Here is a 24384-nt window from a genome sequence, read left to right as displayed (position 1 = left end):
CATGGCAAGTTGTGATGGATATCAATAGTCACTTACGATTGTGACAATTAATAAAAGCTTTTGAGGCTCTGGTTGGGTAAAAGTGTTTTTTTGGTTACTAAGCCTAAAAACAGTATCCTGGTGGAAAACAATATTTGGTTAGGTGATTGTTTAAAAGAAATCCCATAACTAAATAAAAAGGAAGCTTTTGGGGAAACAGTTTTTAGTTTTACATTGGGGGATTTTAAAATGCATGTGGGTTTGTGAGGGTATTTTTATAGATTGCAGTTCAGACATGACATATAGATTAAAGGCAAAAGAGGGAACTGTGTCTTCCATGTCTTATGATTTCTATTATCTCAGCAAGTCACTGCGTCAATTCCTTGTGGATCTGCCCCAAACCAAATGGCAACATGGGGCTCTAAAATATCTAGGTCTACAAGAGGGTGCTTGCTAATATATAGACAACACAAAAATACAAGGAAGGTACTAATACATGGAAGGGTATATTATTGAATTTGAGTCTGAAATTATGTGCTTGGTCCAGACCATTTCTTATATAATGGTTGGAATTGCCACTATAGTTGTCACAACGCCAAGGTGTTGGGAGGGCTACCTAATTGCTTAGGCGACAAGGCGCCTGCCTTAAGGTGAACACATGTTATTTTTTATTTTCACTGTTTTCTAACATTATTTAGTATGCTAGATATACCTTGTATTATAAAAAATCAACATTAAACCACATCAAATCATCAAAAATCAAGATTAAGCCACATCAAATCATTAAAGATCAACATTAAGTCATAAAAAATCAACATTTAGAGAGTTGCTCTTGTTCTATAATAAGTTTAACTGGTCAAATGATTTTTTTTTTTTTTTTACATGAGGCTTTTTGTATTAGGTATAACACAAAACCAGATTTCCAACAAGTCTAAGATACTTAAATCTGAGTTGTCATGATAAAGTTATGTACCAGTCAAATTTAAAAATAAGTGGGCGAATGTTGTTAAAATTGCTTGAATGAAAATAATTTCAAAGACATCAAGAACGAAAGATTATTTTACCGGACTTTTTGATGTAGTTCCAACAAGGGTTTACACAAGGAGAACCAAGACTGGGTCGACCCAAGTGGCTGACTGGGTCGACCCAGATCTGGTCGAAGTCAGCCCACGGTTTGGGCTGCTGATGGGGTTACTAATTAGTTATTTAGTTTCTATTTTGAAGTCCTGAATTAGTTTCTAATTTCAAGTCATTGTTAGTTTCTAATTTCTGTCTAGACTAGTTTCTATTTTCATTAGATTCTAATTTTCAGTTTTTAGTAACTTCTTGTAATCAATTTTTAGTACCTCAGATTTAGAAACTCTGAGTTACTGTTACTTGTAAACCCTCCCATCATTATAAATAAAGATGATGGCTCTTTTAATGAGCCACGATTTTGACAAAACTATTTTGATGCTGCTGCTGTTTTCTTTGCAAAGAACTTCTATGTGTCTGATCACAGTGATGGGTTGGTGTTCGATCCAACGACTCCTTGCGACGTGAAGTCCAGGAGGTCTGCTACAAGTTATCTTTTCTTTAAGTTCTACTTTAATTTCAAGGTTTATTAGAGCTGCAAATACCAGGTACGATTCCTTCTATTTCTGCCCAGAATTTTCTGCAAAACAGAGCTTTCGGCCCTTGCTGGTTTAGTCAGTTCCAGCTGTCAGAATGACCCCATTTTTTGGTTGAAGATCCACCTCTGCCCAGGTTAGGTTCGACCCAAGTTGGAGCCCTCTCTGACCTCTGAATTGTGAGATATAAAAAATCTCATTTTTTTCGTCTTTTAGTGACCTGCAGGTCCTGGATTACATTCTGTAGAGTTAATGCCTGCTGCTGGAAGTTTCTGGACTGCTGAATCTAATTACTGTTAGTCTGAAGATTGTTAACATTCTTAGCTAGTCTCTGTTTTGGTTCTAAGTACTGTTGCTGCTCTTATTCCCATTCTGTAATGTGGTTTCTGGTGGTCGAATATATTCTGGACTGTTGTTTGAGGGTGATTTTTTGCTATATATTCGAGACTGGTTTTGGTTGTTCTTTAGTCTAAAAGTTCCTGCAGATTTGGGTCTAGTTGGGTGTCCAATCTAGTCCTACATTACTTTTAGTTTTTAGCAATGTTTTACCATGATAAGATTTATAAAAATTTTCAGAATTGAGAAAAACCCAGCATTTGAAAGTTGAGAATCAACCCTTCAACAAAAAATCAAGCTTTTATTTTTGGACTGGGTTTATACTATTTTTATTCGATTGGTATTTGCTTATTTATGAATAATATCTTAAGTAAATGAAATAATAAATAAGTAAAAAATATAACGCGACATGCAATGCAATAAGGGGATAATCGCCTAGGACCTAGGCAAACTACCTGGACGCCAAGGCGGCAGCGACGCCTTGACAACTATCATTGCCACCTCACCCTACCACTTACTAGAAGTAGTTGGAGTGTCTAAAGATCCTTTAAAAGGAGACATTATCAGTCATATAAAAAATTGAACAAATAGATATAAGCCACCTATCGGAATTGAACCGATGACCATCATATTACAAATGCGATGCTCACTGCTGAGCTAAGCAGGCTAATATAATAGAAATTGTGCATAGCATAAGAATTCAGTAAACTACTGTCTAATTATTTGGACTACCATCCACTAAAACTTCATCCTCCCTCTTTTCTTCTTTTTTTAAACCACGTGCTAGAACTATTTGTTCAATTTCGGCAGCAAGTTTCGATGAAGGCTTTCGAGGCCTAAATAGCCAAATTAGGTCCTAAAACTTCTCAGATACCATATTTTAGGCATTCTAGGCATAGTAACCTAATGGTGCCAAATTTGAACCAAAATCGAAATCGGATCCAGACGGAATAGTCAGAACCGAATCGAATTTGGTTACAAATCGGAACTGGGGAACAGAACTGAGGCGGGACCTGGATACTTTCTGGTTCCAGCATAGGAACCGAGTTAGAACCGAAACTGAACCGAATTTGGGTACCAATATATTATAGTATATCAAAATAGTATAGTATGAATATATTATAGTATATTAATAAACTATAATAGTAATACATTATATATATTACTAATATTAGTATGATATTTTATAATACTACTATATTATAGTATAATATATTATGCTAGATATGTAGTATAAACTGAGTACAGAAACTGGAATGAACCGTGTAGGAGCTTGAACCGAATAGGTTCGGTATGAGTGTTGATTTTCAAAACCGAGGCAGGATTTGGTCAGGTTCAGGATCACACTGACACTCTTTGCAAATCGAACTGAATACCGGTTTCATAAACAATTCACACCCTTAGTGGAACCCTAATGGTAGTTTGAGACGGAGCCTAGTTTGGTAGTATACGTTGTACGATGCTGTATACAAACAACTACTAAGCTTTTTCCCAACCGAATAGGTTCAGTATAAGTGCTGATTTTCAAAACCGAGGCAGGAGTTGGTTAGGTTCAGGATCACCCCGATACTCTTTGGAACTGAACTGGATACTGGTTTCAGAATGATTTACATCCTTAGTGGAACCCTTAGATAAAAAAAAAAAAAAAAATCCAAAATGGTAGTTTGAGTTTGGAAGTATACGTTGTACGATGCTATATACAAATAACAACTAAGCCTTTTCCCAACTGAACATGGATCAGTCAAAGTAAAAGATAAAAGAAAGAAGAGGGAAAAGGGGAATGGATAGAGAAAAGAAATTAAACAAAGGCAATGCAACACCTCCGGGCTATCCCACCTAAACACATCAGCAACATGGATCTTTGCCCTCCAAACAAAGGTGACAAGTATCACTGACCTTCATACTCGGAGGGTAACGACGATGAATAGCTAAACTATCAATAGCCACACTATACCCAACTTAGTCGGAATTGGTGCTTCTTGTGGCATATGATGGTGTATGTCACTTACCCCAAGCATACTACACTCTCTCCAAATTCAAGCCTCCGAGAGTGTCAATAAAGCTTCTAACGTCAATGTCTATGGACTCCATGCTATCCTCCTCTTTGAGCGGTGGTATGAATCAGCGACGAGGGCCTCCCGAGCATGGTTAAAAACTCAATGAAGTCTCACTGAAATTTTGGAGATTTTGAAGTGGCTGAGTCGAAGTAATATACAAATAAGAGAAATGACAAAGTTTTGGTCAAAATATTGGTGGTTCGCTGAAATTTCGACCCTATATTGTATCAGTTTGGTGATACGATTCATGGTATTATAAATACCTTGTTTTGAATGTGCCTAGTCGAAATTGCGACCGAACTTGAGCTATTTCGCCTGTTTCGCCCTTTTTCTCTGCGGATGAAGGAAAACCAACATTTTGGTCTGATTTTGCCACCTCACTTATCACACACTATTGGAATACAGTGCTGGGGGTTTCTGCCTCACTCCAATGACTTCGTTAGCTATGTATTGGTGAAGAATTGGCCACATTCAACAGTTGAAGGTATGAACTTTCCCAAAAATTATTATTATTATTATTATTTCTTTTTTTTTTGCAAAAAATATGATAAATACCCAAAATTTGGTGATGAAAATTTCATAGTAAAAGCAAAGTAACATTTTGACCGAAATACTGGTGAAACAAAATATATGACCGAAATTTCAGTGAAACGGCGAAATTTTGACCGAAACTTGAAATTTCTTAAGTATCGCATGCCATTTTGATTCTTCTCCCGTCGAAACTGAATATTTTGCGAGATTTTGTGAAATCTTGGTGGTGGAATCTCTAACATTGGTCTCGAGGTGGCTAGAGTGGCTTCAATATTTTAGCTATGATAATGTGAAAAGTAACCAAACCAAGGGTGCATTGTTGGATCCATAATGTGAAAGTTCTTGGGTGTCAAGGGAGCTTAACTGGCTCAATCACCTCTTGTGCTGACTTTGGTGGATCTAAGCACCATATGTTGGACACTCCCGCTGCCTCAATAGACTGCAGTTAATGTGAACCAGGTGTGTCCACTTCAACCCATTTGCAGTAATGCATGTTGGATGATTCCCAATTTTTTTGGATTCCCAATTCTTAGTACATGGAAAATTAGTGTAAAAACTTCTTATGGTCATATTATTCATCGTTGTACAATCCTCGAAAAATCCATGAAGAATATACCATCATTCAAGAAATACTATTAAGAATACTATGTTACCGAACATTGCTTTTTATTTCAAAAAATAGAAAAGTTCTTTGTGTATCCAAACACACCCTTTATATATATGTATGTATGTATTTCATCTCCATCATTAGTTTTCTATTTGTAAAAAATATAGGTGATTATTGTTTATAATCCTCATTCATTGTTGGTTTTAAAAATATGAAGGAACCCAGATGGATCAATCCCGCTACTTGTTTGCAATATCATGCTTTCAGATGGATCTTCTTAGCGAAGCTGAAGCAGCACTTTGCCCTGCTAATCAGCCCAATGCAGAGGTATCAGGGAAAAATCTTTAAATTATCATATAAGTTGTACTAAAATGTACGTCATAGGCTAAGTTTTGCAGGTTATAAGGTATGTTTTATAGATGGAGTGAAGTATAAGATCAGCCTTTCTTTTCTTTTGACACATATTACATTGAACAATGTTGAGAGGACATATAGTTAGCATTAGTTCTTAAATGGCTATAGATCCAGACATCCAGTGTTTATTGGAAGTTACCTTTTGCCTCATGGTAGAATTTGGGTAGCTTTGTGCAGAAAAACTTCTCATAAATGGTTTGCATGTAATATGGAGAACAAACTGAAGAGATATAGTAGGAGAGCAAGGTACAATGCCTTTACCAGAAATAGCAGAAAGGGACCCCATCAGCAACTTGGGCCTTGCCTTTACTTGAATAGGAACTATAGGTATGAAATATAGTCGAGGAGCTAGTCATGTCACATGTGGTCCAAGGCGCCAAAATCCAACAGCCAAGAAGGATTGCTCTGAGATGAAGCAAGAAATATACCTGACTGGGCTAGATGGAAAGTGGAAGATGCTGATGTTGGAGGAGCAACAGGGCCTATCTGAGTCATCATATGTTGTAGAGCCAGCAACTGATCAGAGGTCAAAGGTGAAGTAGCAGTAGGTGTAGCAGTGGTGCGATCAGAAGTATCAACCATGTGAGCTTGGGAATGAGAACTGCCTTGTTTCCCACCACGACCTCCCTCTTTAGGTCGACCATGAACCTCCAAAAAGAATCTTTGGTATGTCGGGGACGACCACAATAATCGCACTTAACCAGGTCTTTACCAGGAGTAGATTGATTAGTGGAATCAATATGAGGAGTAGAGGTAAGGTCCAATTGAGCAGGATTAATAGCAGGCATCATTAGAGAATAGAGACTGACGATTCTCTTATGCTGAACTAAATTATATGCTTCAATTAAGGTGGGAAACTTGTCACGACTGAGTACTTTAACATGGATCTGATCATATTCTGGGTTCAATCCTGTAAGGAAGTCATACACTCACTCTATCTCACACTCCGTCTGAATGGTACCGGGCATTGGCAGTACAAGAAGTGCAACAAGACGGTAGAAGTCCAATTGTTGCCGTAGGTCGTTAAGGGCAGAGTTGTAGGCAGGGAGTGATAGCTCTTTCTGTGTAGTTTCCCAAACTTGTCTACACAACTCATAAATCTGAGCATAGTTGTTTGATGAGGCATAGGTATGTTTAACAACGTCCACAATTCCTTGCTGAGTTCGAAAGAACAAAACTGGGGCTGATTGTGGATTCCATTTACTTCAGTAAAAATGACATTACAAGGGCATCATTTGCTAGCCAGTTCTTAGCAGCCACAGTCTCAGACGGTTTGGGAGTATCACTACTCAAGTATCCCAATAAATTGTTCCCATGGGTCGTAAGCATACAAGCTTGTGACCAAGTCTAGTAGTTGGTGCTATTCAACTTTGTTGGCCCAATTGAGAGAGTAGGGTTATGGCCATGGGTTCCAATACGACCCACCATACCACCATCAACTCCCCTGGTAGATGCAGAAGAACTCTCCATTATGTGTATAGAGAAAAATAATATGGAAACCAAGAGCACTCACTGATTTGGTGGCTGAGGAATTCCAATAAAAATATGGCAGCAGCATATATTTAAGAAATAGCTGGGCAGGCAGCAACCATATCCGGGTCATGGCAGTGGGCTGGAATAGGGGCCTGGAGCTCTGGTGCATGAAGTATAGGGCTTGGGAGGCCCTTTTTTCAAGATGCAGACATGCAGCGGGCTTGGGAGCCCTTGTTGCAGATAGCAGAGCAGGCGGAGGGACCTGGAGGCCCTGGTACCGTTGGATACCGGCAAAAAGGGAGGGCGGAAGCCTCTGGTGGTGTTGATTCGTGACACAAAATAGAGGACAAGGGCCCTGTTGTGCAGTGACAGAGGGCAGAAGGCCCTAGTGGAGTCGGGAAGGGAGGTGAAGCCTCGGAAAGGGGCTTGGGCCCCTGTTCATGCATTGTTCCTCTTCTCTTGTTAGTTGAGTTTCACTAAATTACGAAATCACCATTAATTGTGGGATTGATCGAGTTCTATGGGTGGGCCCATAGTGCGATCCGAGTCGGATTTTTAAACCCTGGATCCACATCACAGCCTCTGTATGAAATTTGACCCCAGATTGAATGAAATAACAATTACAAAATATAAATCTTGACTAAAGATCAGAAAAATTAGAAAGAAAAATAAATATAGATTCAATGTCCGAATTATTTCATCTGCACATGTTAAGTGACTTCCTCTTCACTTTAGTGCTGGTTTCATGTGGGGCTCATAGAAGAACTGGCCAAATTTTAGGATGTGATGTTACCTGCTTTGGAAAGACAAGGAATTCTAAATGCTATATCTGATGATAGGGCTGATTAAGCATGCTTTCATAAATTAATTGAGGGCAGCGATAGCAATTCTTATTTCAGTGACAGTGACATTCAAAGTTCTGCCTCACAAAATAAGTTAAATCCGGGCTACCATGTTATAATTTTGTCCCTTAGAAATGAATGGGATAGATTTAGAGCACGTTGGTTGCTCCAAGCGATCCAGAAATGTTTGGCCATCTTTGCTGCTACATCAGTGGTCCATTAGTCACCACAGAGTTGAATGCATACTCCAAGCCTCTTGTGTTGTGGTGAAAATGCTTGTGAAATTATGCATTCTAAACTGACAGGTTTTGAGATCTTATTTCTATAGTGAAGTCCTTGTAAGTTGTAACTGTCTCTTCAAGTTTTTTTTCTTTCTATCATTGTCCTTTTTGTTTTCTGCTCTTAATTAAATAGTGTTGCTATTGATCAAGAAAAAGTAATGGAGTGGGTGGGGGAAAGAGCATTACAAAAAGGACATGCTTGCAATTTATTTTGTCTTTGCTCATGCAGGTTCCAAATGGTGCAGCTGGTCATTACCTTCTTGCGCTCATTTATAGGTTTTTTCCCCGCCTTATTCTCAAATTTAATTTTATCAATACTCATGCACTTGTTCCCGCATCTTGGCATCTATTATTTCCCTATCATGCAGTTTCTTTATGATCTTTTATTGATATGTATAAACAAAGAAAAAATTTGTCTCAGTGTTCATATAATTACTTGGTCACACTGATCAGCAAGACATAATGGTTGCCAACATGGTTTGTTACAATTAGGGGTGTCAATTCGTGGCCCGACCCGACAGAACCGACCGGAACCGACCGTTTAAAGCCCGGCCCGTTTATTAAACGTGTCGGGCTTGAGCCCGGCCCGTTTATAAACGGTCGGTCTCAGTCCTGATACTTGGACCGTCGGGCACCCGACCGAGACCGACCAATTAAGACCCGACCGAGACCGACCAATTAAGACCTGACCGAGACCGGTCTATTTTGCACCGTCCTGGCCCGGCCCGGTTGTAAGATTACTATTCTACCCCCATATGAAAGAGTTAAAAGGAAAAAAACCAAAAACCCTAGTGTTAAGTATTAACCTTCTCTTCTCCTCTTCGTTTAACGGAAAGGAAGTGCCGCGGCCGCCGCTGTGCTCTGCGAGTCTGGGTCGAGCGTCGTCGTCGTCGTCTCGCTTTCTGGGGGTCAGTGCGAGGCTGCGAGCTGCTGTGCTGTGCTCTGCGAGTCTGGGTCGAGCGTCGTCGTCATCGTCGGCTGCGAGCTGCTGTGCTGTGCTCTGCGAGTCTGGGTCGAGCGTCGTCGTCGGCTGCGAGCTGCTGTGCTGTGCTCTGCGTGTCTGGGTCAAGCGTCGTCGTCGTCGGCTACGAGCTGTTGTGCTGTGCTCTCCTTCAAAGAGGCTACTTCGTCCACGCCACTGCTCGAGATCCAGGTTGGCTCTCTCTCTCTCTCTCTCTCTCATGTATCTAGTTTTCTTTGTTTCAATTTTCTCCTTTTCCTTCTACCGTTCTATACAATGATCAGTGGTCACCGTGGAAAGATTGGACTTTAACAACAGCTGCTCCCTTCAATCACTTTCTAACCAAACACATGTACACATTTCAGTACAAGAGGCCCTGATGGTGTTAGATATCTGAGGAAGCTAGTATTGGTAACTTTTCTTTTGTTCCTAATATTTTATCTTGTTTTGTTACTCCTAGTATACATGCTAAACTGATAAGAACATTGATAATAACACAGCCAACCCCTTAGCATTCGTGTATTTATTTATTTGTGTACTTCTGGATGGATCCAGATTGAGAGAAATGATCTTTTTTGATATCCACTTTATCTCACATTTTCCAGCTCTGGGGGATGATGAACCAGAGCCTTAACAGTGTACGCATTGTTATCCTTAGCCATCTTGATATTTAAAGAAGTAATAGTGTAATACAATTAAACTCAACAATTAAAGAAGGCCCGTTTAAAAACCGGTTACGCCCGTTTAACATTAAACATGTCCGTGGCCCGGTTAAGGCCCGATTAAAACCCGATTAAGGCTCGATTTTAGTGGCCCGATTATAGCCCGAGACCGACCGACCGAATATAAAGTGTACCATGCCCTCACTAACTAAGCCCGATTAGTTAAATGGGCGGACACAGTGCAACCTTTAAAAGTCTTCAAGCCCGATTAAGCCCGACCGAAACCGGACCGGCCCGACCGATTGACACCCCTAGTTACAATCTTTGAGGACAAAAGGTGTTTATGTTGGATTTTTGTAAGCTGTTCTTGTTTTTTTTTGTTTTTGCTTTTTTTTTTAGTCGTATTGATTACTCAACTGTAAATTCATTTTAATAATAATAAACTATGTGCGGAAACTTATTTATCTGCAAATTTGTCTGTTCTACTACCTCTGTGTACCCCTGGTGTCACACACATTGACACTAGGGAAATCCTTATTTTGTTAGTTAATTTGATTCCAATTAACTTATTTATAGTTTATAATTAATGTTATTTCCTTTGTCCTTTAAAGACCTATTAGGCCTGAATATGACTTGAAGCTTTCTTGAAATATGACACTTATACAATATAGCCCTTTTGAACTGATATATTTAGATGTATTCCCAATAACATTGTATGAAGCTAAATTGTTGCAGTTACTGTATGGTCAACTGAGCAAACTTTGAAGCTTGAATCAAGGTTCTCAATTTCAGATTTCACCCCCATTTTCAGCTTTGCTAAAGCCGAAATATTTCGGTAAAATTTCAATAAATTTCACATATAAATTCTGATATTCATTTTATTTCAGTTCTTGCAAAACTGAATATTGCCGAAATTTCGAACTTGGTTTTGAACCCATGCTATTTTCCTAATTTGTCCTGGAAAAACTAATATAGTAACTAGAAGCGTCATGCTTGTCATCTGTGTTGTTTTCATTCCCTACTGAAGGGTATTCACTCTCCTTTGTGATGATATATATGCTTCTTTTTTCTTCGACTCAATCTTGGGTGGCCTAAGTGCTGGTTCCCTAACCCCTACCAAAATAACTGTGGAGGCCTTTCAACCCTAATTCTAGGAATTGGATTAGGATCAAAATGTTGCTGTTAATTTGAAATTGGAGTTTGCTGAACCTTGCGGGAAGTTGGAACTAAGGCTTGTGATGAGATTAGAAAGAGGAGAGAAACTAGGAAGAGTAGTGGGGGGAAAAAAAAAACAATTGAGAGAAATCATTAAGGACAACATGAGATTAGGGATGACCCCAAATTTTTCATAAAAGTTATTTTTTTATTCAATTCAGTAGATTCCTTAGAGGGGCTACAACAGATATATGAAGACTCTCTAAACAGTGGACTAGGTCAACTAGTACGCTTAGAAATTCGAAACTTTCTGAAAAGAAAAACTAATCATCATTGCCCTTTACTTTGCCCCTAAGACACTACAAATATATATTTTTTAAAGAAGGCCCACAACTATCAACTAAAGTAAAAGATTAATTTTGTATACCCCCTCTAATCCATACTTTTGGGCTTTATAATTCATCCTGTTACAACTAAAACCCACGAAAGCGAAAGCCCTAACCATAAGATGGAATCATGGAACAATTGAATATTGGATTATGTGAAACGTTTTGTTCTTTACTCCTTAGAGAAGGAAACGGTTGAATTCAATAGCTTTCTTCCTCAAGGAAGAGGCAGAAGGAGAAAAAAAAAAGACTTTCGATTTCTGAGAACATTTTTAAGTAGGTGGAGAAGTTGAGTTTTTTTTGTTGGGTTTTTGCCTTTCTGACATGGAGATGGTAGCAGGAGTGTATTGTGCAGCATAAGTTTCCTTTGGACGTGGAAAGGCTTATGTTTTATATATATATTTTTTATCATTGGTTGGGGACTTTGTGTCTTTTTTGTAATCTCTTGTTCCTTGTTTCTGTTTTCTGCCCCTCAGACCTTTTATTGGTCCTGCCTTCTCTTTGATATTGATCATTTGCATGAGTAAATTCATCTTTGACAATAAAGAATCCCACATATGCAGTGTCACGTTGCTGATTGACATTTTCAAAATCTGTCTCAACGATCGGTGTTCTTCCTTTTGCTGAACTGTGCTTTTAAGTTTGTTCTTTCCTGTTGAACTTAATTAACTTTTTGTGTAGGAAACATTCCACATCCTGTGATTGATCCTTTATTTTGTTTATGATCCTCTTTGTTAATGAAAGACTTTGGTTGAATGTTTAACAGATCTCCTTCTCAAATGGACTTATGAACTTGAAGTTTAGGATCCCAAGAGAAGCCATTTAAAGTTTAATTAATGAACCATTTACTTCAAAAGGGAAGGGGAGATGTTTGGACTTCAATTAGTTAACAGCTTATGTTAAGAGAAAAGGGGAGGGGATTTTTTTAAGCAGCCCCTAGGCCGCCTCATCAAATGATTACCTTTTTCTTTTCTTTTTTTGAAAGCTTGGTACACTGTTGTTGCCTGGCCCATGGCATTTCTAGTGGTAATCAACTCTGTTGTGCTTTATGTTTGATCTTTCTTCTGTAAGATCATCTGTAGGAACTTCATGCACCCTTCTCCTATCACAGCAATAGCATAACTAATTTTCCTGGACTTGTACTGTTGTACATGAATGGTTTGTTTCAGAATAATGTTATATATTCATACTGATTGATAATTTTATTACTTCTGTTGTTGATTCTGGCTAACATAGATCTGTCATCAACTACTAATTCTTGCTGATTGATTATTTATTGCTGATCGAACCATGTATCGTGTCATGTTACTGCTATCTGTCATTTGGATTATCTCGAGTCCTACAGAGCTTGTTTGGCTTTGTTTGATACACCCTTCGGAGCAGCTATATGCTGTATTAATTGCATTTTAAACATTTCAGCATCATCCTGGTGTTTATTCTACCCTTGTGTGTTGTATCCTTTTGTGCAGCTATATTTTGTATCAATTGCATTTTAAACATTTCAGATCATCATCCTGGTGTTTATTCTATTTTAGGTACACTGATAGAAGGAAAAGTGCGGTCGACCACTTCAAGCAGGCTTTGTCAATAGATCCCTTGCTATGGGCTGCATACGAAGAATTGTGTATGTTAGGTCAGTACAAAACACACCCATATACTTCTGAGAAGGATAAGATATTTTTTCACACTGAGACTGTCTTTTACCGTGCTAGTTAGGTTTTTGGGGCTGAACTTTTGTGTATGATAACCCTTATGTCTGTCCAATTGTTCTTTGTGGTTAAACTTGGTGATTGAAGATCCCTAATTCTTGTGGCAAATACTCACATCATGAGCTAACTTCAACGTCAACTAGACTAGCTCGATCATCCTTGTCAGTCATGAATCATCTTTTTTTCATCACTATCCTAGTGATGGTTCTGACAATGAGTTGTAAGTTGACATATTAGTTAATGATGATGCTTATTCTTGCATTCTCTTGCTTATTGTAGACCTTGTCAAGTTGTGATATGATAATCAACATGAGGTTGCAGCTTAATGTGAGTGCAGTTTAATTTGTTTATTGATGTCATAATTGGAAGGGTGGTAGAGGTAAGTGGTCTCATTGGGCTGTGGTTGATCTGGAGCCAGTTATTCTTCATCACCTAAGCCTTCAGATCTGTATGGCATGCTGTTGGTTCGGATGATTTGATGTTAGCCTTCTTCTGTACCCATACTAGTAAAATACTGGATGCTGGAGCGTAGTTGATTGCATATTCATATTTAATCATTAGTGTGAAGAATGAAGATGGATGATAACATTTCTGCCCCATCTCCCCATGGAAGGAAAGAAAAATGGGAATAACCTTAAAGCAGGAATATTATGTAGATTGGAGTCCAAGATATTCTAGAAGGTTAGAAGCAGTGACGAGCTTGACGAGAGGTGAGCACTAGCTAAGTATTAAGGGTATTGAGTTAGTATAAAAGTTGAAACAATATAGTATTCAATTTTTTTGGGGGGTGAGGAACAAAATAACTCAATTAAACATTGAAGAGTGCATCTTTACCTACAAGAACCAGTCATGATACTTGATATGTAACCAGATTTGGACCATCTAATCTAGTCTTAAAAGTTAAGATTCAATCCCATACCTGATATGGTTATTGATTGGTTTCGACAAATGGTTTCGAATCCCTCTATTTAGGGACTATTCTACATTGAGTGGCTATCTATATCCCCAGTAACATTATCATGTATACTGTGGCACCTTAGAAAGCAAGCTGTAAATTCTAACAAATTTTATCTAAACATTGCATGATTTGAATATAATAAAATAATGAGATAGCTTTGCTGGCACTTTAGGGGGGAAAATAGAAGCCAAAGTTTGATGTGAGCATGTTAGATGGGGCGTTGGATATTTGAAAATTTGAAGTCCTACCGGCATTCCTGTATCAGTGTTTTGTCATCTTGGCTTTCTTGTCTGGAATTTCATTGTGAACTGTGATCAGTTGGTCAAAAACAATGTTTACTGGCTGGAAGCATTTACAAGTGTAACTTAGCTGTAAATTACTTCACGCACTGTGTTCTAGATTGTGGTAAATAATGAATTTTATTTTACCCATTCTTTTATTCTGGGTCTTAGGAAATCTAATGCTAATTTCTTGGTGCATTTAAGAGTTAATTCTCTCACATTTTTTCCATGTTAGAGTCAAGATTTGGTTGCATATATTTCAGGTGCTGTGGAAGAAGCAAATGGATTTTTTGGAGAAGCTGCTGCCCTTTGCATTCAAAAGAAATACCTACATTGTGTGTCGGGATCCCAAAACTTGCAAATTTCTGGTGATGATATTGTAGTTCATAGTAGGAACTTGGGCCCTGAAGATGTAAGCCCAAGGCAATCAAAACATGCTCATGGGAGCAATCTAAGAGATATACCTGGAAATTTTCATGGAGCAGGTCTGTCTGGAGTTTCTTCTATCCAATCTCTCAATAGTGGTTCTTCTAATGCATTGCTATATAACACTCCTCCAATTACAACACAGGTGATATTTGTTCTAACCTCTTACCCTTACTAGCATTTGCAGCTTTGGGTATTTCTTTATAATTATATTTTATTATGTTTTCATAAGAAGGTATCTCTGTTTTCAATTATCTATTTCTATCCATCCATTGTTCTTTATGGTGTCGGAATCAGACATTGTTTCTATCGCCATTTCTTTATTATTGTATATGAAAATCTTTAAGAAAAAAAAGTGTGACACTGCCATGCTATGATGAACTTGTTGATAACTTGATGCACCCAAATTAGCATTCATTTGTTTATTTATTTTTACAACTATCACAATGATATTCGAAAAGACAGCCATGCTTATTCAGATCTATTTATTTAAACATGTTAGAAGTAGGGTTTTAATGTCTTCTTCCCATCCTTATTCCTTGAACTGCTTAGTTGTATTTACCCATATATTTCTTTGGTATATGTTCTTTTTTCATTCCTTTAAACTTTGCGATCTTAAGGTTTAGATCCAAAATTAGTCACCAATAATTTGTTCTCATTTGGATTTTTTTCTTTTTGAGTATCTATCAAGCTGCACATTTTGGTCGAATTTTGAACTTTGGGGAGCAATTACATGTTTTCCTTCATAACAGTGTTGCTTTCCTTATCCAAAGCCTTTCTATTGAACATACAGGGAAAAAAAGGGGTGTGGGTTGTGTTTCGATCTTATATTTATTCAGTCATCCACTCATCATCATTTTCCAACACACCCATTGTGTATTAAGTGCACCCTTTGTCCAACATACTCCAACAACAGTATGTGTTAGTTTCACCCTTTGCCCTGTAACAGTATTATGAGTGATTGCATTCCTTATCTTTCTTTATTCTCTCTCTCTCTCTCTCTCTCTCTCTCTCTCTGTGTATAGCGTGCACACATGCGAGTGATTTTTACAGTGCAGTGATGTACTTGTAGTTATGGCTTACATGCTTAGTATTTTCTGTCCTCGCAGAGAAAGGCTATGCTTATTTTGCTATAATACTTGTGTAGTAAAAGATGTTGAGTGATTGCATTCCTTATCTTTCGTTATTCTCTCTCTCTCTCTCTCTCTCTCTGTAGCGAGAGATCTTTACAGTGCAGTGATATACTTGCAGTTATGGCTTACATGCTTAGTATTTTCTGTCCTCGCAGAGAAAGGCTATGCTTATTTTGCTATAATACTTGTGTAGTAAAAGATGTTGAGTGATTGCATTCCTTATCTTTCGTTATTCTCTCTCTCTCTCTCTCTCTCTCTCTGTAGCGAGAGATCTTTACAGTGCAGTGATATACTTGCAGTTATGGCTTACATGCTTAGTATTTTCTGTCCTCGCAGAGAAATATTATGCTTATTTTGCTATAATACTTGTGTAGTAAAAGGTGTCGCACTTTTTATTTTTAATTGTAGACTATTTAAATATTGTCCTGATAGCAGATGATTGATGATGTCATTTTTTACCATGTAGTCATCCAGTGTTGGTCCACCACCTCTATGTAGAAATGTGCAGCCAAATTTTTGCATGTTGGGTGGGGACAGCTCTCCAAGGTCAACTGCAAATGCTGCTGTTCAAGCCCCTCGAAGGAAGTTCATGGATGAAGGGAAACTACGAAAGGTTGTCAACTCGATTTTATCTTTTCTATGTTCATGCCTAATTTTCTTAAACATCCTTGTCATGGTTGTAGCTTATAATCTTGCTTCCAACTGTGGGGCCATGTGATGAGCCCCAATTCCCAACTTTCCAAGCTACTAGCGATTTATTGTGCGGACATAGATTGGTCTTTAATTGATATGCTATGAAAATAGGAAAGGTAAAATGAAGAAAATATTGACGTGGTCCCACCTTTTTGAACATTATATTTTTTCATTTTGGTACCTTGAATGTAAAATTGTTGGATGTTTAATTGCATAGTTGTCAAGGCATTGACTAGGCGTCTAGGCGGCCTGGTTGGAGTCTGGCCGAATATCACCTTATTGCATTAGTGCCTTACTACCAGGCGCAACACTTATTTATGTCAAATATCATTTACTTAAGATAAAGGGCGTGCTTGGTCCAATGGTAAAGTACAAATGTTTTGACCTGGTGGTCAAGCGGTTGAAGCAACCTCTCGACATTCTTGGGGTAAGGCTGTGTAGTTCTCGCTCCTTTGGACCTCACACATGCGTGATCCTTGTGCACCGGGTATGCCTTTTTTTTTCTGTAATCATTTACTTAAGATATTATTAATAAATAAGCAAATACCCCCAATTTGAATCCAATAAAAATAGTTTAAAAAATCAAATTCTAAAAAGATAAAATGTCAACCCCTCAGTCCAAGAACAAAACTGGATTTTTGGTTGTATGGGTGATTTTTCCAGACAACATATCTAACATGTCATCTAATCATGGGATTGGGAATCGATATTTGATGGTAATTTTGTTGATGGCCCGACTATCAACGCACATTCGCCAGATGCAATCCTTCTTTGGGGTAAAGAGAGCAAGCACAACACAAGGGCTCATACTCTCCCTGACAAGTCCCTTTTTAATCAGCTCGCTAACCTGCCTACTCTCAACTTTCAAATGCTGGGGTTTTTCTCAATTATGAAAATTTCATAAATCTTATCATGATAAAACATTGTTAAAAATAAAAAGGCTGGTAAAATAATATTTTGTTTTAATTTTCATAAATTTATTTTCATTTAGGCGATTTTAATAGCATTCGTGCACTTAAAAATAAGTTTGACCAGAACATAACTTCTTCATTAAAACTCAGATTTAAGTAATTTTTAGACTTGTAAGAAAGTTGGTTTTGTGCTCTACCTAATACAAAATGTTTCATGTAAAAATAAAATCATTTGACCAGTCAAACTTACTATAGAACAAGAACATTTTTGTAAATGTTGATTTTTGATGATTTAATGTGACTTAATGTTGATTTTTAATGATTTGATGTGGCTTAATGTTGATTTTTGATGACTTGGTGAGGCTTAATGTTGATTTTTGATGACTTGGTGTGGCTTAATGTTGATTTTGATGATACAAGGTATATGTAGTATACAAATAATGTTAGAAATGAAGGAAAACTAAAAATAACCCTTGGTCGCCTAAACGCTTAGGCAGCCCTCCAACGCCTTAGATCGCCTTGGCAGTTGGCGCTATGACAACTATGCTTAATTCTGATACTGACGTAGACAATACATGAAACTGCTTTGTTTGGTGATAGCTGATTTCAGAGTGAGAAGAGTCCGATGCACTTCAACTACAGGTGTATTGTGACCATTGTCATGATGTAGAAAAGGAACCTGGGATGGATCAGATCTTTGCTGATTCTCCCAGATCAATTGTTAAAACAAGTGCCTGGTTTCTTTGATTATGATAGGTGATTGAAAACCTATGGGGTTGCTTGGATGAAGATTAGATTTGGTTATGCGAACAAAATAGCCGCAAGCTTCTAGATCGTGATAGTAGATTGGAATTTGAACCTTAAAGGAATAGTTGCATCATGGGGAGGATCAGATTGATACAAGGAGAAGAGCTTGAAGCATCGAGTTTGAAAGTATCAGGAAAGAAGCAGCAGCAGGATTCTCTCTTTATCTCTCTCATTTTTTATGACTAGAATAGGGTCCAGATGTTGGGAGAAAATCAAGTCTAGAATAGAATTAAGTCACTGACTATTCTTTCCTCACATTTTCTTCAGTTTTAGGTCTTTCTTTTTATTTATTTTATTGTTTAGGATAGTAGTGCCCCTTTTGCAAGGATTTAAAGCTTGGGATTTGGATATAGATTGGCCTTTCCTGGATGCTCCAAGCCTCCAAGTTGGGAACTAATTAAACATACGATTGACAATAAAAATATACATTGATCAAGTCAGGCACTTGGGTGGGCCCATAGCAAGTCCAAACATGGTTTTTGAACCCGGGATTGCATCAATTATTACAGAATTACTATTGAGCTTATATTTTGCCATATTATTGCTTTGGTGGGCCCTTTGATTACATCAAATTGGGATTTCTAATCTTTTGGAAAAATTGGTACTTGCATGACATGGTGGTTAGAGATTATCATTTGTTCAAAAATGATATCGTGAGGGGGGGGGATTGGAAATTATTGTGGTTAGAGATTATCATTTGCTCAAATTTGCTGCGGTCAGGGGAGATTGATAATTGTTGTGATGCTCTTGATTAGGGATTATTTGTCTTGCTCATCCTTTGAGATGTTGATTATTGGAAGTTATTTGTTTGTGTAATGCTAATTTGAGAGAAAGATAGAAAGGAAGATAACAAGGCTAAGATTCCACCTAAGCCCCACGTGGAATCCACCTAGTACACCATTCAATTCCCAACAGCTTTTACCGAATCAACAGACTGTAGCAAACTGAAATTTATATTTCATAAATTCGTGTACCTGAATGGTTAGCTATATGGGGTATACATTGAGACTCTCAGGCTGCGTTTGGTAATATTTCTGTTCCAGAAACGACGTTTCGTGTCAAAAACGGAAATTTCAGTTTCTATGAGGCCGTTTGGTAGTGTTCATAAAAAACGTTTCTAGCGTTTTTGAGTGTTAATAGAACCAAAAAACGCAAAAAACCGTTTGGTAGTGTAAAGCTCCGTTCCGGTTTTTTTGAAACTCAAAGTACATAAAAAACGAAAAATCTGGGTTTTGACGAAACACCCCGCTCCCTGTTCTGTCGGTGGGTTTCGTTTCAAAATAAATCTGTTGAAACAATCGTTCCCGACAGTCCGCGACATAGAGAGGAGAGCAGTGGAGAGAAGCCAAAACCGTCTCAGCTCTCGTTCTTCTTCCTCCAACCTTCGTTCCTGACGGTCGGCGACAGAGAGAGGAGATCAGCGAGGAGAGAAGCCAGAACCCATATCTGAACTTCCGAAAAACCCATCTCAGGCAAGCATTCTTCTCGTTCTTCTTCTTCCTCCAAACGGAGTTTCTGGAATTTCCGCGACAGAGAGAGGAGATCAGCGAGGAGAACCCGCCATAACCCATATCTGAACTTCCGAAAAACCCATCTCAGGCAAGAAGTGATCTCGTTCTTCATCTTCCTCCAACCTCCGTTCCCGACGGTCGGCGACAGAGAGAGGAGATCAGCGAGGAGAGAAGCCAGAACCCACTTCCCTCCTTCCGAAAAACCCATCTCAGGTCTCCATTCTTCTCGTTCGTCTTCTTCCTCCAACCTTCGTTCCCGACAGTCGGCGAATCCAGCTTGTTCCAAGAGACCTTCCGAAAAACCCATCTTAGGTAACTTTATATTAGATCTCCTTCTTCTCGTTCTTCTTCTTCCTCTAACATTAGTTCCCGACATTCCGCGACAGAGAGAGGAGAGCAGAGAGGAGAGAAGTGCGAACTCAGCTCGTGACCCCTTCCGAACCCAAGATCTCAGGTAACTTTTGCGCCTCTTCTCCTTCTTCTCGTTCTTCTTCTTCATCTCTTCTTTTCTTCTTCTATTCAACCTCTTCTTCTTCTTTATGACAATAAGCACCAAAGTAAAATCAAAATTTTCCAGTATCCATAAAAACCGACTCTCTGAGATAATAACCATAAATTAAATTCACAAACAACTCAATAATACCAAGAGAAAACAAACACAGAAATCCACAGCTATCACTTTTCGTTCCCATAAACTGAGTTTTTATATCAATGTTAATGCAAGACTTCACTAACTGATTGCAGTTGTAGTGTTTGGCCCTTCCAGTTTGAAGGTGTCATGAGAAAGGTTGCCTGGTTTTGTTGGGTACCTGAGGTCTTGTCAATGGAGGCTTTTTAGTGGTCAGGTTGTGCACTTCTAGCAGGGTTTGTCGTTTAGGGAGCTCAGTCTGTCTTTGGAGTTGCCACAACTTTTAGTTTGCTTGACCTACGCAGCCTTCCCCTAAAGCCTTGTTCCTCAATTAATAAATCTAGTGTGCTTTGAATCTATCAACCTTTTGTGAGTGCATGTGTGTTAACTATGCTGGTGGTTTTTTTCCTAGTGAAATGCAGAGTTCTGTTCTAATGTTCTAATGCACAATCTTTTGAGTTACTTCTGTACACCATGCAATCCAAGCATAATATTGCCTTATCCTACTTAACCAGATAGAGTTAATTCAATTACTGTTGTTTGACTCCCAAGGTTGAGTCTGGAGTTTCATAGGATAAAATTTGATAGTTTCCTTTAAATTAGGACAAGGGTTGTCCCCAACCTGAGCCAAACCAGCATAGTGATCAATTCATGCTCATTGACTGAATGAACTGAAAGACAGTTTTCCATCAATGACAGACTTTAACAAAAAAGAATTGGAAGGGTTAAAATCTCTACTAGTAATGAAAAGTTTGACAATCTAGAATTAATTGTCAGACCAGTAGAACAACATTGAATCCACCCAAAATCTGTGGCTTCTCATGCTTGGACACAACTAAGTTATAAATTTCCTCCACTGATCTCCCACACCAGGGTTGAGTTCCAGTCAACATCTCCACGATGCTGCATCCAAACCCCCATGAATCAGTCTCAAATCCATATCTGAACTTGCCAATGGAATCCCAAGCAGTAGATAAGGAATCCCAAAATCACCCAGCATTGCTTGGTTGTTCTCATTAAGAAGGAAGTTGAAGGTCTTAAGATTTAAAATAAGTGTCCGTTTCGAATGCAATTCTAGAACTCCCTGAGCCAAGTCAATCCCATACCTGTGAACATCAGCATAAATAGAAAGCCAGTTAAGTAGCTCCATATTTACAACTATATGCATCATAAAGGATAGACCATTAGCATATTATTGTTTTGCAAACGCCCCGACTCACTGCAAAACATCAGGCAATGGAAGCTAGCTTCTTTATTATTTTCCTATGCTTGATATCTTTGTTATTTTCCTATAATTGATATCTTTGTTATTTTGCCTATGCTTGATTTCTTTGTTACCTTGCTTGGTTTTATTGGTCTTTCCATTATCTCTCTCCAAGATAATCGTTGTTATTTATTTTTTTAGTGTTCAGCCTTTTTTTTGTCACAGTATGCTAACTTTTACATTAACTTATAATGCCTAGCTATTATGTCTGGAAGTAGTATCCCTGCCATTAAGTGGTCAGAATTTGAGACCACTGTTCTCATTGAAGCAATGAAAGAAGCTGTAAAAAATGGTCACAAATCCGGTAATTCATTTAACAAAACTGGATGGGAGAACATTACAAAGCAATTTCAACAGGCTTTAAATCGTCCAGTCGGGAGAGAACAGTTACGCAATAAGATGAACAAGTTGAAACAAGAGTATCAACAGTTCAAGAGACTGCTTGACACAACTGGATTTGGGTGGAACTCAATGACAAAAGCAGTCACAGTTGATGATGAGTCCGTATGGGATAGGGCAATACAGGTACCCTAGATTTCACTAGCTAGTTGAATTATTTAAAAATTAGATTACAATGAGTAGTACATATACGTGATACAATTACTGCTTATGCAGGCAAATCCAGGTTGGTTGAAATACAAGAAGTATGGACTAAACAATTGGCCAGATTTGAGCATGGTATTTGGGGATGCATATGCTACAGGTAACTTAGGGGTTGACAGTGCTCAAGATTTGGATGACATCGAAGCTGTTAATACAGTTGATATTGAGCAATTCTCTCACTCCCCCAGTACCCCGGTGCATATAAGCATGAATGACCCCTTTCATGAGGATACTCATACTCCAACTCAGACCACCACAAAACAAAGTCTTGATAGGACACCTACGGGACGAAGAAAAAAGAGCGCCAATAAGGGAGATAGACACGTGAAGGACTTGTATGGGCAGTATTTATCCATGAAAATTGAGAAAGCATCCAGTACTTCTGTAACATCTCCTGTTCGTGGTGGGGTAGGTGCATCTTGTCCTCGAGATTTCAGTGTGAGTGCATGTGAGGCGGTGATATCCTCCATACCGGATATATCAAAGGAGATATATTTGAAGGCCACCAGTCGTATGTGTACTGATCCTAGTTGGAGGGAGTTGTTTGTCTGTGCAGAGCCTGCGAAGAGGATTTGGCTTTTAGATGCGTTGGAGTAGTTGATGTTGTGTTTGAATGCTACTTTTGATAATTTTGGATTCAAGACTCTACATTTGGTGTGTGTAATTTTACTTCTGGAGATACATTGTATGATTTGGCTTTTATTTCTTTCGTGTTTTTTTTCTTTTATTGATGTGTGTAATGTTGAACATGTGGTTTGGGTTGAGACGATGTGTCAGCTTGTTATGTTTAACAGATATTTGTTTCCAATTGTGTAGTAATTGTTTATTTATTGCAGTTATGTCAAATGCATTATGTGAAACTTCTAGTGATGAAGAAGATATGATCATTCACATGGGAATGGAATTACTGAGTGAAGCTGTATATATTCGAGAACCATGTCGGGATAGTGTATTTCCAGGTGCTGTCATGATGCATGAGGTATTGAATGGGCATGCCAATAGATGCTATGAAGAGTTTAGGATGGAACGTCATGTCTTCCTTAACCTATGTGACTATGTTAGACATAGGGGGTGGTTGAAAGATACGACCAACATCCGAGTGGATGAACAGCTTGGAATGTTCCTATGGATTGTTGGGAAGGGTTCAAGTAATAGGGACACCCAAAATCATTTCAACCACTCAGGAGAAACAGTTAGTCGAACATTCAATGTTGTCTTGATTGCAATGCAACGCCTGGCTAAGGAAAAAATCAGACCGCCAGACGTCAATATGATACCGATAGAGATTGCACAGAACCCGAAATACTACCCTTTTTTCAAGGTAAATATGTTAATATGATACATGTCTGTAATTAAATATATGAATGTTTATATTCTTATATGTACTGGCCATTTAATTGTCAATATCTGTCAGCATTGTATTGGCGCCATAGATGGTACTCACATCCATGCGGTAGTTCCAAGAGAGGATCAAATTCGATATAGGAATCGGAAGGGGATCACAACTCAAAATGTGATGTGTGCATGTTCATTTGACATGCGATTCACATATGTGTATGCGGGATGGGAAGGTAGTGCAAACGATTGTCGAGTACTTGAACAGGCAAGAAGTGATCCTCGATTGAGTTTTCCTCATCCACCTCCAGGTATTAACTTTATACTAATATATTAGATTTTGCATTTGAGTGTATACGTAATAATATATATTATTTTATGTCTGTAGGAAAGTATTATGTTGTCGACTCTGGGTATGCTAGCCAATCTGGGTTTTTGACACCATTTCGAGGTGAGAGATACCATCTACCGGACTATAAAGGTCGTAGAAGATCCCCAAGAACAGCGAAAGAGTTGTTCAATTATAGACATTCATCACTTCGGAATGTTATTGAACGCACATTTGGGGTATTGAAGAACAAATTTAAAATTTTAAGGCTAATGCATCAGTTCCCATTGGAAACTCAGGCATCAATCGTACTGGCATGTTGTGGGCTACACAGCTATATTCGAGAAGAGCATATTGCTGATGCAGAATTCATGGGGATGAGCGATGATTTAAAAGTTGCAGAAGATGACTTGAATCCGCCACATGAAGATTTCGTTGATCATTCTACAATACAATCAAGTCAACGAAATCGGGCAAAAGAGATGAATGCCACTAGGCTAAGA

General features: G+C 38.4%; 2 protein-coding genes and 1 long non-coding RNA gene across 12 annotated transcripts in view; all 3 read left to right on the top strand.

The window, feature by feature from the left end:
• The window catches only part of LOC122066387 (cell division cycle protein 27 homolog B-like), a 78692-nt gene that overhangs the window by 4644 nt on the left and 49664 nt on the right, over positions 1–24384 (top strand). For 5 of the 10 annotated variants that reach the window (XM_042630204.1, XM_042630199.1, XM_042630224.1 and 2 more), the window contains 5 exons: positions 5338–5447; positions 8360–8406; positions 12830–12927; positions 14506–14813; positions 16268–16414. In XM_042630204.1, coding sequence (XP_042486138.1) covers positions 5338–5447; positions 8360–8406; positions 12830–12927; positions 14506–14813; positions 16268–16414 — 710 coding nt within the window. Of the gene's footprint in view, positions 1–605; positions 630–3115; positions 4467–4526; positions 4973–5337; positions 5448–8359; positions 8407–8970; positions 9284–12829; positions 12928–14505; positions 14814–16267; positions 16415–24384 lie in introns of those variants that run through there. The other 5 variants (XM_042630214.1, XM_042630241.1, XM_042630208.1 and 2 more) reach the window with 5 other exon arrangements.
• On the top strand, positions 19406–21842 carry LOC122066461. Its single transcript, XR_006136365.1, has 3 exons — positions 19406–19936; positions 20110–20177; positions 21815–21842. It is a non-coding gene; the product is annotated as an uncharacterized LOC122066461 (long non-coding RNA).
• On the top strand, positions 21845–22854 carry LOC122066452. Its single transcript, XM_042630258.1, has 2 exons — positions 21845–22140; positions 22231–22854. The coding sequence occupies exons 1-2, from the start codon at positions 21886–21888 to the stop codon at positions 22813–22815; spliced, it is 840 nt and encodes a 279-aa protein (XP_042486192.1). The 5' UTR covers positions 21845–21885; the 3' UTR covers positions 22816–22854.

The sequence above is a fragment of the Macadamia integrifolia genome, chromosome 2 (genome assembly GCF_013358625.1).
Source record: "Macadamia integrifolia cultivar HAES 741 chromosome 2, SCU_Mint_v3, whole genome shotgun sequence".
Lineage (NCBI taxonomy): Eukaryota > Viridiplantae > Streptophyta > Magnoliopsida > Proteales > Proteaceae > Macadamia > Macadamia integrifolia.
This window is presented reverse-complemented; position numbering and strand designations above follow the sequence as displayed.

Coding starts and splice junctions, on each gene's coding strand:
- LOC122066452 (XM_042630258.1), top strand. CDS start 21,886: ATGAAAGAAGCTGTAAAAAATGGTCACAAATCCGGTAATTCATTTAAC. Junction 22,141..22,230: donor TATGGGATAGGGCAATACAG/GTACCCTAGATT, acceptor CTGCTTATGCAG/GCAAATCCAGGTTGGTTGAA.